This window comes from Rana temporaria, chromosome 1 (genome assembly GCF_905171775.1).
Source record: "Rana temporaria chromosome 1, aRanTem1.1, whole genome shotgun sequence".
In the NCBI taxonomy this organism is placed as follows: domain Eukaryota; kingdom Metazoa; phylum Chordata; class Amphibia; order Anura; family Ranidae; genus Rana; species Rana temporaria.
Window position 1 is genome coordinate 313,771,422 of NC_053489.1, and position 16,235 is coordinate 313,787,656.

At 47.1% G+C, this 16,235-nt stretch overlaps 1 protein-coding gene across 1 annotated transcript in view; it reads right to left on the reverse strand.

The window, feature by feature from the left end:
* LOC120945088 (methylthioadenosine phosphorylase) overlaps positions 1 to 15,863 on the reverse strand; it is a 48,297-nt gene extending 32,434 nt beyond the window's left edge. The window contains exons 1-2 of the mRNA XM_040358955.1: positions 15,671 to 15,863; positions 8,543 to 8,629 (exon numbers count right to left, since the gene is read on the reverse strand). Coding sequence (XP_040214889.1) covers positions 8,543 to 8,629; positions 15,671 to 15,691 — 108 coding nt within the window. The 5' untranslated portion in view covers positions 15,692 to 15,863. The remainder of the gene's footprint in view (positions 1 to 8,542; positions 8,630 to 15,670) is intronic.
* Between the last annotated feature and the right edge of the window lie 372 nt (positions 15,864 to 16,235).

Here is a 16,235-nt window from a genome sequence, read left to right on the forward strand (position 1 = left end):
ATGTTGATTGCCATCCATGGGCAAAGCAATCACTCTCTAGCAATAGGAGTTTAGATATAGAACATGTTCTATTTTACTCCGATGGAATTCCGATGTTATTTGGCCAGGCAAAAGCCTGATCGTGTGTACACGGCATTAGAGGTGCCTCTCTTTTATACCCTGTAAAAAAAATGCTTTGATATACAAGTGCTTTGGATTACAGGCATGTTTCTGGAACGAATTATGTTCTCAAACCAAGGTTTTACTGTACTACGGTATATAATGTAAAGTGTTTCTTTTTTTTATCCGAGTCTATGTAGTTAAAATGCAACAAAAAGTCCAGTCATGTGATCTACTCAGATCTACCCAGAAGTGATACAAAAACATAGGAGGAAGTAAAAGTGCTTATTTTAAAGTGATCTTAAACACTCAGTTTTATCCTTTAATTCTTGCCTATTTTGAGTTTAAACTGGTACCATAAGTGCTGCCCCATGTTTCTTGTATCAGGGTGACTTCTTTCTCTTGCAGCATCCTATGGGGGCCACCGTTGCATACAGGTATTAGAGTTGTGTCTCCATACACTGTGTGCATCAATAGATCACACAGTCCCATAACCCTGCTCCTTCCTTCTCTAAGCTAACAGACTGGCTGGGGACTCCACTGTCCACTGGCAACTCTTTCCAGAGAAGACTGGATGTTCAGGGAAGCAGCAATGAGAGAGCAGGAGCCAGCAGCTTTGAAAGTATGTACACAGCCGCTGCTCCCAAATTTGACATCTGTGTGGGTGTTTCCCCAAATGCAGACAGTGCGAGTTCTGGGTCATGCACCGGCATTTATACAGTTGTCAAACTGGGAGCTGAGGCTGTTCATGCAGTCACTGCTCCCAGTAGACATACTGTAAATGGGACTTACTGCACACGGAGGCATGGATACTGTTTGGGAAAACACGGCTCTCACAGGCGCATGACCAAATCAATAACATGAAAATTTTTTAAATATACAAATATAGAAATGTTACAAATGATTATGTTATTGAAAAGAATGCTGAACAATGCACATTTCCTGGAATGCTGATAGGAGATATCTGTGACTGCTAACAGCATGTCCATTGCAAAAATCAACTTTCTGGACTTACATTAACCACTTAAGACCCGGACCAATATGCAGGTAAAGGACCAGGCCCCTTTTTGCGATTCGGCACTGCGACGCTTTAACTGACAATTGCGTGGTCGTGCGACGTGGCTCCCAAACAAAATTAACGTCCTTTTTTCCCCACAAATAGAGCTTTGATCACCTCTGTGGTTTTTATTTTTTTTCGCTATAAACAAAAATAGAGCGACAATTTTGAAAAAAATGCAATATTTTTAACTTTTTGCTATAATAAATATCCCCCAAAAATATATAAATATAAAAAAAAAAATGTCCTCAGTTTTGTCCGATAAGTATTCTTCTACATATTTTCGGTAAAAAAAAAAAAAAAATAAAAAAAAAAAAAAAAAAAAAAAAAAAAAATCGCAATAAGCATTTATCGATCGGTTTGCGCAAAATTCTTAGTGTTTACAAAATAGGGGATAGTTTTATTGCATTTTTATTAATAATTATTTTTTTACTACTAATGGCGGCGATCAGCGATTTTTTTCATGACTGCGACATTATGGCGGACACTTCGGACAATTTTGACACATTTTTGGGACCATTGTCATTTTCACAGCAAAAAATGCTATAAAAATGCATTGTTTACTGTGAGAATGACAATTGCAGTTTGGGAGTTAACCACTAGGGGGCGCTGAAGGGGTTAAGTGTGACCTCATATGTGTTTCTAACTGTAGGGGGCAGGGCTGGACGTTTGACGTCATTGATCGTCTTTCCCTATATCAAGGAACAGACGATCAATGACAGTGTCACTGTGAAGAAACACACCTCTCCCCGTTCTTCAGCTCCAGGGACCGATCGCAAGACTCCGGCGGTGATCGGGTCCCACGTCACGGTTGGGCATTTAACAATCAGCCGTGCCATTCTGCTGACGTATATCGGCGTTAGGCGGTCCTTAAAGCGGATGTGCCACGGGAAAATAATATTAAAAGCCAGCAGGTACAAATACTGCAGCTGCTGACTTTTAATATTAGGACACTTACCTGTCCTGGAGTCCAGCGCCGATCGCAGCAGAGCACGAGCGATCGCTCGTCACTCTGCTGCTCCCCCCGCCATCCACGCTCAGGGAACCAGGAAGTGAAGCGCTGCGGCTTCACTGCCCGGTTCCCTACGGCGCATGCGCGAGTCGCGCTGCGCCCGCCGATTGGCTCACACGCTGTGTGCTGGGAGCCGAGTGTTCCCAGCACACAACGGGCGACAGACGGGATGTGACGGAATGCCCGTCTTTCGCCCGTATCGTGTGGCCGGAAGTGGGTGCAAATAGCTGTCTTTAGACAGGTGTCTGCACCCCCCTCCCCCCTGAAAGGTGTCAAATGTGACACCGGAGGGGGGGAGGGTTCCGATCAGCGGGACTCCACTTTAGGGTGGAGGACCGCTTTAAATCGGGAGTTCAACCAATTCGTTTTTTTTTCTATTTTCCCCTTAGCTTCATGCTCGTTTTGTCTAGGGGAATCGGCTATTTGTTTTAAAATATGAGCCGTACTTACCGTTTTCGAGATGCATCTTCTCCGTCGGCTTCCGGGTATGGGTCTTCGGGAGCGGGCGTTCCTTCTTGATTGACAGTCTTCCGAGAGGCTTCCGACGGTCGCATCCATCGCGTCACTCGTAGCCGAAAGAAGCCGAACGTCGGTGCGGCTCTATACTGCGCCTGCGCACCGACGTTCGGCTTCTTTCGGAAAATCGTGACGCGATGGATGCGACCGTCGGAAGCCTCTCGGAAGACTGTCAATCAAGAAGGAACGCCCAGTCCCGCAGCCCATACCCGGAAGCGACGGAGAGGATGCATCTCGTAAACGGTAAGTACAGGTCATATTTTAAAACAACTAGCCGATTCCACTAGACAAAACGAACATCCATCTAAGGGGAAAATGTGTTCTCTATGGGTGAACCTCCGCTTTAAGTGGTTAATAACTGGTCCCAAAACATCAGTATTCCCATTGGCACTGTTATCAAAGCCCAATGTGCCAACAGAGATGGAAAGTCTAAATAGGTCTAAGGAACCCAAATCAAAGAAAATAAATCTTGCAAATAATGTTCAGCCTAATCCTGCTATGACCAGGCAAAATCAAAAACCTTTGTGATTAGGTCAAACCATTAAGCTAAGTTCACAGGAGTGTTCCAAAAATGCGTGCAAAATTGTGCGCTTTCCCAAGACACACAAAAACACCCTTCTGCATACGCAAGGCGGTACCAATAATTCTAAATGGCATCCACACACCCTGCTAATGCGCACATTCCAAAATGTATGGTAACAAAGGGACCCTTTCAAAAAAGGGTCAGGCACTTATTTTTCGCATTTCTTGTGCACAGGGCATACCATTAAAATGTATGGGCTTGCCCTAGATGCAACACAAAAATGCTCAAGTGCTCCCTCACACCTACATAAGTGTGAACAGAGCCTTAAAATTTAGTATGCACCAGTTAACGCAGCAGAATTTTTTTTGACTGCTTTGCATACAAAGTTTTAATTTATTACTTTAATTGTTAGCCTATACTGCATGTTGTGTCTTTAAAACAGGGCTTGGCAAATTTGCTTGGAATCTAGGAGCCAGCTAAAAAAGTTAGGAGCCAGGAACGCGCCCCGTCCCGCCGAGCTCGCGTTTAGAAGCGAACGCATACGTGAGTAGCGCCCGCATATGAAAGCGGTATTCAAACCACACATGTGAGGTATCGCCGCGATTGGTAGAGCGAGAGCAATAATTCTAGCCCTAGACCTCCTCTAACCCAAAACATGCAACCTGTAGATTTTAAACGTCGCCTATGGAGATTTTAAAGGGTAAAAGTTTGTCGCCATTTCACGAGCGGACGCAATTTTGAAGTGTGACATGTTGGGTATCAATTTACTCGGCGTAACATTATCTTTCGCAATATAAAAAAAAATTGGGCTAACTTTACTGTTGTCTTATTTTTTAATTCAAAAACGTGTATTTTTTCCCAAAAAGGTGCACTTGCAAGACCGCTGTGCAAATACGGTGCGACAGGAAGCATTGCCACGACCGCCATTTTATTCTCTAGGGTGTTAGAATAAAAAATATATATAAATATATATAATATTTGGGAGTTCTAAGTAAAGGGAAGGAGGTGGGCGGGCAGTGAAAAAACAGGCAGGGGAAGCTCCATTAGCATTGCTGGTTGTCTTGTCATACCAACAGCCACCACAAGAGGGCGCAAGAGAAGCATAGGACTGCAGAAGGTTGCAAAGTCGTGGCCTCGATTATCGGCAGGCGTGATCGCGCCAAACTTCGGTACTTAAAAATCTCCATAGGTGACACTAACATTTTTTACAGGTTACTATTTTTGAGTTTCAGAGGAGGTCTAGTGCTAGAATTGTTGCCCACACTCTAACGCACGCAACAATACCTCACATGTGGGGTTTGAATGGCGTTTACATATGTGGGCGGGACCTGCATGCGTGTTCGCTTCTTCTTTTTTGAAAAAATATTTTTTTATTTTACGTAATTTTTTTTATTTACATTTTTTTTTTTTTTCATAACGTCACGCCCGAGCCTCCGACGGTCATAGAGATGACTGGTGACCATCTGGTCACCAGTCATCTCTATGCTTTCCAGCAGCGCCGACCGATTCGCTCTCCGGGCCCCCGATGGCACGGGAGAGCCCGGAGAAGCACCGGATGGCGGCGGGAGGGGGGGGGGACGTCCCCTCCCGCTGCCTATAAGAACGATCAAGCGGCGGGATCACCGCTTTGATCATTCTTATCGTGCACAGAATCGGCGGCTGAAGACGGCGATATCTGAATGATGCCTGTAGCTGCATCCATCATTCAGATATCACCGCACAAAGCCGAGGACGTTGAAAACGATGAAAACGGACCGATGGATTTTTTCATCAGATATCCGATGAAGCTGACTTTCATCAGTCTTGCCTACACACCATCAGTTAAAAAAACAATCGTGTCAGAATGCGGTGACGTAAAACACAACGACGTGCTGAGAAAAATGAAGTTCAATGCTTCCGAGCATGCGTCGACTTGATTCTGAGCATGCATGGATTTTTGATCGATGGATTTCCCCACAGACGATTGTTTTTTTCTATTGGTTTTTAACCATCAGATAATTTTAAAACAAGTTCTAAGTTTTTTCACTGATGGGGCCCATACACGATCAGTTCGTCCGATGAAAACGGCCCATTGGACCGTTTTCATCAGACGAACCGATCGTGTGTACAGGGCATATTACACTAACATAGATATCATCATTATTATTATAATACATGATTTATATAGCAGCAACAGTTTACGCAGCACTATACAACATAAGGGCAGACAGTACAATTACAATACAGAAGAATTCAAAGGGCCCTGCCCGTTGCCGCTTACAATCTAAAGCCTGGTACACACGATCGCACTTTCTGCGGACAATGCGTAGGACTTTTGTCTGAAGGGTGTTGGCCGTGAACTTGCATTGCTTACAAAAGGCAAATAATTGTTGGCCAACAAACACGAAACTACACGGTTTTTCAACTCTTTAGCGCCACCCTTTGGGCAACTTCTGCTAATGTGTTATGGTGAGCATTGCTTCCGAGCATGCGTGTTTGTACTTTGGAGTTTTTTCAGACGGACTTGTGTACACACGATCAGAAAATCCGACAACACACATTTGTTATCGAAAAATTCGAAAGCATGCTATCCCACATTTGTCTGTGGAAAATCTGACAACAATTGTCCGAGCATACAAATGGTTGGATTTTCCGACAACCGCCTGTCATCACACTTTTCCCGTCGGAAAATCCGATCGTGTGTACGGGCCTTAAGGGACATCATCTCCTCACGGCTGCAGCTGCTGTGAGTGAGAGAGAAGTTAAAGCGGGGGTTCACCCTTAGAGGGCACTTTTCCCCCTTAGATTCCTGCTCGTTTTTACTAGGGGAATCGGCTATTTATTTTAAAATATGTGCAGTACTTACCCGTTTACGAGATGCATCCTCTCCGTCGCTTCCGGGTATGGGCTTCGGGAATGGGCGTTCCTTCTTGATTGACAGTCTTCCGAGAGGCTTCCGACGGTCGCATCCATCGCGTCACGATTTTCCGAAAGAAGCCGAACGTCGGTGCGCAGGCGCAGTATAGAGCCGCACCGACGTTCGGCTTCTTTCGGCTACGAGTGACGCGATGGATGCGACCGTCGGAAGCCTCTCGGAAGGCTGTCACTCAAGAAGGAACGCCCGCTCCCGAAGACCCATACCCGGAAGCGACGGAAGAAGATGCAGCTCGAAAACGGGTAAGTACTGCTCATATTTTAATACAAATAGCCGATTCCCCTAGACCGAACGAGCAGGAAGCTAAGGGGATAAAAATTTTTTTTTTACAAATGGGTGAACTCCCGCTTTAATGTAACATAGCAGGAAGAAGGAAAGTTTGTTGCTGTGCACAAGCTTTCCCTATTATCTCCCTAATTGGTTAACCACTTCGTTCCCAGAGGCCGTCATATGACGTCCTGGGCTTTGTGGGGCTATATCTGAATTATGCCTGCAGCTACAGGCATAATTCAGATATCAGCATTTTCAGCCAGGGATTCCCTACACCAGTGTTTCCCAACTCCAGTCCTCAGGGCACACCAAGGCCCCTTTCAGACGTCCGCTCCGCCTGTCCGTTATTACAAGTCCGTTAACGGACTTGTAATACATCCCTATTGGATCGCGTCCGTTAGCGGATGGAGCATCCGCTAACGTCCGCGTCCGTCGGGATCCGGTTTTCGGACAGAAGAAAACCCTGCATCCCTGCATCCGTCTGCATCCGGTTCCCCATAGGGCAGAGCGGAGCTGAGACAGGGCGGTCCCCGCTGAGCCGACAGAGACACACGGAGCGGACCCAGAAACGGTCCGCTCCGTGTGAAAGAGCCCCAACAGGTCATGTTTTCAGGATTTCCTGCAGATGAAACGGCTGTGGTAATTACAAGGCAGTGAAACTGATCAAATCACCTGTGCAAAATAATGGAAAGCCTGAAAACATGACCTGTTGGTGTGCCTTGAGCACTGGAGTTGGGAAACACTGCCCTACACCATAAGAACGATGCCGCCGTTTGATCGTTCTTATGGGTGGTGAAAGGGGACGTCCTCCCCCCTCCTGCTGCCCTCCGGTGCTTCTACCGACTCACCGCTGCAATCGGTGAGTTGGAGAATGGATCCGCCGGCCCGGATGCTGATCATAGAGATTTCTGGCGGACCAGATGGTCGCCGGAGTCTCTATGATCGTCGGAGGACGGGCATGATGTTATGACGTCATGCCCGACCTCTGCATTCAAAAAAACGCCGCCGCCTTGGCCGTGATCGTTTTTTTTTTATTATTATTGTAGGCTTCCCAGCCTAGAGGTAAAATGTGGGGTCTTAAAGAGGAAGTAAACCCTCTGTAATATTTTTATTTTTTTAAATACACCTGCAAGAGAAAGGCATAATGAGCTAGTATGCACAGCATACTAGCTCATTATGTGTGACTTACATGAGAACAAAGCCCCCGAAGTCCGCCTCGGCCTGTTTACCGCCGCCGCCATGTCCCCTTTTCGCTATTTCCTGTTTTCGCCGCTTTGGTGCTGTGATTGGCCGGAGCGGTGATGACCTCACTCCCGCGCATGCCCGATAGGTCCCCGCACATGTGCGAAATCACAGCATTAACCCGATAATGCCATTGACAAAAACAGCACTTTCAGTGCGCCTGCACCGTTGTCTAAGACACGCAAATGCGCCGTAGACATTGGCGCCTGTCATTTCCGCAAATATCTCCTAAACCCAAGAGAATGGGTGTAACAAATGGGTTGATTATAAATATTCTATTAAATAACTTGAACTACTAATTACCCTACCTAAAGAACTAACCTACACTAAGGACCCATGTACACAGTCTTATGATTGTATGTAGGATCTTGCTGGCAGAAATATCCTACATAAAATCTTCTCCACACAACATATGCATGCAATGTCTGTGCTTACATAAACACATGTACAGCATAAATGTACCCTCTTTTTTAGGACACAGTCGGTCCCCCTTCTGCCTAGTGTCCTAGGTTACCAAGATGCAGACAGCTCCTTCTGCCTAGAGCCCTCGCTTGCAAGGAAGCAGGCAGCTTCTCAAACCTAGAGTCCTAGGTAACCCGGGTTTCTAGCACACAGGACAGGATGCTGCCTTCATCAGAGGATGTTGTAAGTATGCACCTGCAGGAGAGGTGGTGTGCCTCTTGGCTTTGCATATATAGGGGGTTAGGGAGATGGAAAGTTGGGCTTTGTTTTTTGTTTTTTCCTGAGCAGATCCTTTAATAAGAGTGTAGCAAACTGTGGTGAAAATCTAATGTGACAAAGCAACAGTAATTAAAAAAATAAAATAAATGCCAGAGCCCTTTAACATTTAATTACATATGTATAAATTTGAGAAACCTTCATTATCACTGGATCAGCAAAAGTGTATACCTTGCCAAACGGTGTATCAACATACTTCTCAGTTCTGCCTTCCAAAATATCCGGATCATCCAGTCCTGAGCCACCAATTATTCCAATCTGTTAAAAAACAAACAAATGCAAGTCAATTATTTCCACATCTGGTGACAGGTAATCTACAGACAGAATGTGCAAATTAGAGTAGCATTAGGCCTTGTTCACATGGCTGTACTAAAGCACATACCCATGTGATGGTGCTCTGTGCATCCCCAAATATGCAGTCCTATTCATGTCAACTGGGACGCAGTGGCTGCACGAACACAGCTGCTCCTCATAACCACTTAAGGACCGGACCAATATGCTGCCTAAAGACCCAAGGTGTTTTTACAGTTCGGGACTGCGTCGCTTTAACTGACAATTGCGCGGTCGTGCGACGTTGGTCCCAAACAAAATTGGCGTCCTTTTTTCCCCACAAATAGAGCTTTCTTTTGGTGGTATTTGATCACATCTGCGGTTTTTATTTTTTGCGCTATAAACAAAAATAGAGCGAGAATTTTGAAAAAAATGCAATATTTTTTACTTTTTGCTATAATAAATATCCCCCAAAAACATATATAATTTTTTTTTCCTCAGTTTAGGCAGATACGTATTCTTCTACCTATTTTTGGTAAAAAAATCGCAATAAGCGTTTATCGATTGGTTTGCGCAAAATTTATAGCGTTTACAAAATAGGGGATAGTTTTATTGCATTTTTATTAATTTTTTTTTTTTCGTGACTGCGACATTATGGCGGACACTTCGGAAAATTTTGACACATTTTTGGGACCATTGTCATTTTCACAGCAATTTAAATTGCATTGTTTATTGTGAAAATGACAGTTGCAGTTTGGGAGTTAACCACAGGGGGCGCTGTAGGATTTAGTGTTCACTTAGTGTGTGTTTACAACTGTAGGGGGGTGTGGCTGTAGGTCTCCCCTATAAAGGGATGACTCGATCGATGAGCCGCCACAGTGAAGCACGGGGAAGCCGTGTTTACACACGGCTCTCCCCGTTCTTCAGCTCCGGGGAGCAATCGCGACGGAGCAGCTATAAACAAATAGCCGCGCCGTCGTCCAGAAACGCTACCCGAGGGAAACCGGCCGCCACGTGTAGCAGGGGGGTCCCGATCGGATCCCCGACCCACGTCTAGGCAGGCACATACAGGTACGTTGATGTGCCTGTCCGTGCCATTCTGCCGACGTATACCTACATGCGGCGGTCGGGAAGTGGTTAACCACTTAAAGCGGTGGTTCACCCTTAAAAACAACTTTTTTTTATTCCACCGCCCCCCCACATTCCATCACGATTAAGGCTCTTATTATTTTTTTCCTGCTGTACATACCTTAGTACAGCATATTCACCCGTGCATCCGGGTTGCGAGTCCCGCGGGAGTGGGCGTTCCTCACATGCTGTTGATTGACGTTTTGCCCAAAAACGAGCTCTCCCCCCGTCGCGTAAGCCGCGTCACGATTGGCGAAAGGAGCCGAACGGCGATGCGCATGCGCAGTATAGCGCCGACTCGCCGTTCGGCTCCTTTCGCCAACCGTGACGTGGCTTACGCGACAGGGGGGAGCTCGTTTTTGGGCAAAACGTCAATCAACAGCATGTGAGGAACGCCCACTCCCGCGGGACTCGCAACCCGGATGCACGGGTGAATATGCTGGACTAAGGTATGTACAGCAGGAAAAAAATAATAAGAGCCTTAATCATGATGGAATGTGGGGGAGCAGTGGAATAAGAAAAAGTCGTTTTTAAGGGGGAACCACCGCTTTAAGGCCGGTTTTTCAGATTTGCCGTTTACAAGATTAAAACAGTTTTTATTGCTAGAAAATTACTTAAAACCCCCAAACATTATATATATTTCTAACACCCTAGAGAATAAAATGGCGGTCATTGCAATACTTTTTGTCATACCGTATTTGCGCAGCGGTATTACAAGGGCACTTTTTTTTGGAAAAAAAAATCACTTTTTTGAATAAAAAAATAAGACAACAGTAAAGTTAGCCCAATTGTTTTTTATATTGTGGAAGATGATGTTACGCCAAGTAAAATGATACCCAACATGTCACGCTTCAAAATTGCGCCCGCTCGTGGAATGGCGTCAAACTTTTAACCTTAAAAATCTCCATAGGCGACATTTAAAAAATTCTACAGGTTGCATCTTTTGAGTTACAGAGGAGGTCTAGTGCTAGAATTATTGCTCTTGCTCTAACGATCGCGGTGATACCTCACTTGTGTGGTTTGAACACCGCTTTCATATGCCGGCGCTACTCGCGTATGCGTTCGCTTCTGCGCGCAAGCTCGTATTTATTTTATTCGTTTTTACAAAAAAAAAAAAATGGGTCACCTTTATTCCTATTACAAGGAATGTAAACATCCCTTGTAATAAAGCATGACAGGTCCTCTTAAATATGAGATCTGGGTTCAAAAACACCTCAGATTCCATATTTAAATTAAAATGCAAAAAAAATAAAAATAAATTGTCATTTGAAAAAATGACAACAAGAGAATGTCACTTTAAGAAGCATGGGTGAAAGTGAAGTTTTGACGTCACTTCCGTCCTGCTATACTTTGGAGACGGGCCATCTTGCCCTCACTCGTATCCCAGCCGAGCAGGGCACCCGATCGCCTCCGGAGGGGGGGGGGGCCTCTCCCGCCGCCAATGACGATGATCTTGCGGCGAATCCACCGCGGAGACCACCGTAATCGTTTACAGGACCGCTCACTGAAAAGATGGATATCTCAGTTGTGGCAGCAGCTGCTGCCGTTACCGAGATATCCATCTTTAAAGTACCGATGTATATGTACATGAGCGGGTCCTTAAGTGGTTAATGTGACATCCGTGTTGATGTCCCTAAACTCACGCTATCTGCATTCAGGGACACACACATGCATTAACATGGTGTCCATCCGCTGCATCCCAATTGACATGAATGGGACTGCCTGCATGTGGATGCATAGAACACCTGTGCATCTATGTGGGCAAACGTGGCCCTTACATAGGTGTACGCTTAAGTATGCACATGTGAATGAGGCCTTAAAAGGGTTTGCAGAGGGTCCCGAAAAGGTGGGAGCATCAATGGACTTTTTTTATTTCTGGCTGACAGGCGAAGGCAGCCAGAGCCGCATGTTCCGATATCATGAATATAGTTCCGGTGTTCTGTTGATTTGTACCCTCTGTCTAAAAGTGCGCAGAACTGGCGTAATGTCACCGTAGGGCATGCAAACACAGTAGGAGGCTTTTTTTGGCGGAAGATACCATTTGACGGACACAATTGATTGCTATGCAAATGTCCCTGTGAACGGGACGGGCCCTAGTGTGAATGGGCTCTAGCATGAATGGGACGGGCCCTAGAGTGAATAGGTTCTAGAGTGAATGGGCTCTAGAGTGAACGAGCCCTAGAGTGAACGGGCCCTAGAGTGAACGGGCCCTAGAGTGAACAGGCTCTAGAGTGAACGGGCCCTAGCGTGAACGGGCCCTAGAGTGAACGAGCCCTAGCGTGAACGGGCCCTAGAGTGAACGAGCCCTAGAGTGAATGGGCTCTAGAGTGAACGGGCTCTAGCGTGAACGGGCCCTAGCGTGAACGGGCCCTAGAGTGAACGGGCCCTAGAGTGAACGAGCCCTAGCGTGAATAGGTTCTAGCGTGAACAGGCTCTACCGTGAACGGGCCCTAGAGTGAACGGGCCCTAGAGTGAACGGGCCCTAGAGTGAATGAGCCCTAGCGTGAATGGGCTCTAGAGTGAACGAGCCCTAGAGTGAACGGGCTCTAGCGTGAACGGGCTCTAGCGTGAACGGGCTCTAGCGTGAACGGGCCCTAGCGTGAACGGGCTCTAGCGTGAACGGGCCCTAGAGTGAACGGGCCCTAGAGTGAACGGGCTCTAGAGTGAACGGGCTCTAGAGTGAACGGGCTCTAGAGTGAACGGGCTCTAGAGTGAATGGGCCCTAGAGTGAATGGGCCCTAGAGTGAACGGGCTTTAGAGTGAACGAGCCCTAGCGTGAATAGGTTCTAGCGTGAACGAGTCCTAGCGTGAACAAGCCCTAGAGTGAATGGGCTCTAGAGTGAACGGGCTCTAGCGTGAACGGGCCCTAGCGTGAACGAGCCCTTGCGTGAATGGGCCCTAGAGTGAACGAGCCCTAGCGTGAATAGGTTCTAGCGTGAACGGGCTCTACCGTGAACGGGCCCTAGAGTGAACGGGCCCTAGAGTGAACGGGCTCTAGCGTGAACGGGCTCTAGCGTGAACGGGCCCTAGCGTGAACGGGCCCTAGAGTGAACGGGCTCTAGAGTGAACGGGCTCTAGAGTGAACGGGCTCTAGAGTGAATGGGCCCTAGAGTGAACGGGCTTTAGAGTGAACGAGCCCTAGCGTGAACGGGCCCTAGAGTGAACGAGCCCTAGCGTGAATAGGTTCTAGCGTGAACAGGCCCTAGAGTGAATGGGCTCTAGAGTGAACGGGCTCTAGCGTGAACGGGCCCTAGCGTGAACGGGCCCTAGAGTGAACGGGCCCTAGAGTGAACGGGCTCTAGAGTGAACGGGCTCTAGAGTGAACGGGCTCTAGAGTGAACGGGCTCTAGCGTGAACGGGCCCTAGCGTGAACGGGCCCTAGCGTGAACGGGCCCTAGCGTGAACGGGCCCTAGAGTGAACGGGCTCTAGAGTGAACGGGCTCTAGAGTGAACGAGCCCTAGCGTGAACGGGCCCTAGAGTGAACGAGCCCTAGCGTGAACGGGCCCTAGAGTGAACGAGCCCTAGCGTGAATAGGTTCTAGCGTGAATGAGCCCTAGAGTGAATAGGTTCTAGCGTGAACGAGCCCTAGCGTGAACAGGCCCTAGAGTGAATGGGCTCTAGAGTGAACGGGCCCTAGAGTGAACGGGCCCTAGAGTGAACGGGCCCTAGAGTGAACGGGCTCTAGAGTGAACGGGCCCTAGAGTGAACGGGCCCTAGCGTGAACGGGCCCTAGCGTGAACGGGCCCTAGAGTGAACGGGCTCTAGCGTGAACGGGCCCTAGCGTGAACGGGCTCTAGAGTGAACGGGCCCTAGAGTGAACGGGCTCTAGCGTGAACGGGCCCTAGCGTGAACGGGCCCTAGAGTGAACGGGCCCTAGCGTGAACGGGCCCTAGCGTGAACGGGCCCTAGCGTGAACGGGCCCTAGCGTGAACGGGCCCTAGCGTGAACGGGCCCTAGAGTGAACGGGCCCTAGAGTGAACGGGCCCTAGCGTGAACGGGCTCTAGAGTGAACGGGCCCTAGAGTGAACGAGCCCTAGCGTGAACGGGCCCTAGAGTGAACGGGCTCTAGCGTGAACGAGTCATAGAGTGAACGGGCCCTAGCGTGAACGGGCTCTAGCGTGAACGAGCCATAGAGTGAACAGGCTCTAGCGTGAACGAGCCATAGAGTGAACGGGCCCTAGCGTGAACGGGCTCTAGCGTGAACGAGCCATAGAGTGAACGTGCCATAGAGTGAACGTGCCATAGAGTGAACAGGCTCTAGCGTGAACGGGCCCTAGCGTGAACGGGCCCTAGCGTGAACAAGCTTTAGAGCTGCACGATTAATCGTGAAGAATCAAAATTGCGATCCTTTCCCTTTCCCGATCTTCAAAACAGTATGTCAGGGTTCTCTTTATCAAGTGCAGAGAGTTCTCACAGCTGGATAAACAAAATCCAGGAATCCTGCCAAGTTTTTTAATACAACAGGAATAAGTGGAAACAAAGTATCTCTTTGTTCTTTAGTCAAAGGAAAGAACTCCAGGGGTGTAGATGAAGAAAGTTTAACCATTTAAAGACCAAACCTTTTCTGACATTTGTTGCTTACAAGTAAAAAAAATCATTATTTTCTGCTCGAAAATTACTTGGCGATCGCGCCCCCCCGCCGACCCCGGCTGGCGCGATTGCCGCCGGGCACCCGCGATCGCTCGTTACAGAGCGGGGACTGGGAGCTGTGTGTGTACACACACAGCTCCCGGTCCTGTCAGGGGGGGAAATGCTGATCCTCTGTTCATACAATGTATGAACAGAAGATCAGTGATTTCCCCTAGTGAGGCCACCCCCCCCCCTCCCTTACAGTTAGAACACACCCAGGGAACATACTTAACCCCTTCCCCGCCCCCTAGTGTTAACCCCTTCATTGCCAGTGGCATTTTTATAGTAATCCAATGCATTTTTATAGCACTGATCGCTATAAAAATGCCAAGGAACCCAAAAATGTGTCAAAAGTGTCCGAAGTGTCCGCCATAATGTCGCAGTACCGAAAAAAAAAAAATCGCTGATCGCCGCCATTACTAGTAAAAAAAATATTAATAAAAATACCCCCTATTTTGTAAACGCTATAACTTTTGCGCAAACCAATCAATAAACGCGTATATTGCAATTTTTATTTTACGAAAAATATGTAGAAGAATACGTATCGGCCTAAACTGAGGAAAAAAAATGTTTTTTTATATATTTTTTGGGGATATTTATTATAGCAAAAAGTAAAAAATATTCATTTTTTTAAAAAATATTATTTTTTTAAAAAATTGTCGCTCTATTTTTGTTTATAGCGCAAAAAATAAAAACCGCAGAGGCGATCAAATACCACCAAAAGAAAGCTCTATTTGTGGGGGAAAAAGGACGCCAATTTTGTTTGGAAGCCACGTCGCACGACCGCGCAATTGTCAGTCAAAGTGACGCAGTGCCGAATCGCAAAAAGTGCTCTGGTCTTTGACCAGCAATATGGTCCGAGGGTTAAGTGGTTAAAAATGCTAAACACAGGAGTGTCGGTGTGAAAGTCATAACATATTTCTGAATAAAGGAAAATAGGATCAGCCATGTGTAGTGCAGAATGGGAAATAAAGGAAGGGACACTCCATAGACGAGTAATGCACAGTCACCCACCTATATACAGGACATGATAGGAGCTTATTGGTATTATGAATGTGAGGAGGGCCCAGTCCGTGCTGTATAGTGTATATAGTGTGTGCTATAAGGAGAGGGAGAGTTATGAATGCGGCAGCATGGCCTGTGTGCTCCCAATGATCGTATTACCCGGATAGCTCCATTCCCCGGACTATACCAGTCACACACACTGCTATTCCGTACACTTCCGCCCCACAACGAGGAACGGAATGTATTTATACAATGGCGTCACCAACCTTCATAGCGCGCACAGCCATAGCACGAGGCAGACACAAGGCTCTCCTCCTCCTGATAACGGGCTGCCTGTGTACCGCCTAGTCCAGGAAGTAGCGCTGCAGTGGTGGAGGCATTGTACACATCACCAATCACCTCAGGCCAGGGCCTGGGAGACTGCACACTGCTAGTCAGGGGATGCTGCATGTCACTATACATGGGGACGTAGCACAGAGAAAGCTACTATCTCTGGTGACCGTGAACACTTGGGCACATAAACGTCTATTACAAGCTTTGTACAAGCATATTTGCAACTGTATCCAAGTTTCCAGTGTCTATTCCCTGGGCTTGGCAAGGGGAGGAGAGAAGTTGTATCACCTCCTCACCAGTGCTGCCAACCTACCACATTCAATTCTCACACGACACCCACCATTTACTGGCACAGCCCCGTTTTTACTGGCATTTCCAAAACTTACAAAATGCCAGTTTTAAAGAGGAAGTTAACTCGATTTACCCCCCCCCCCTTTTTCTTCCCTGCAAAGTAAAGGCATAATATGCTAGTATGCATCACACACACATATATATATA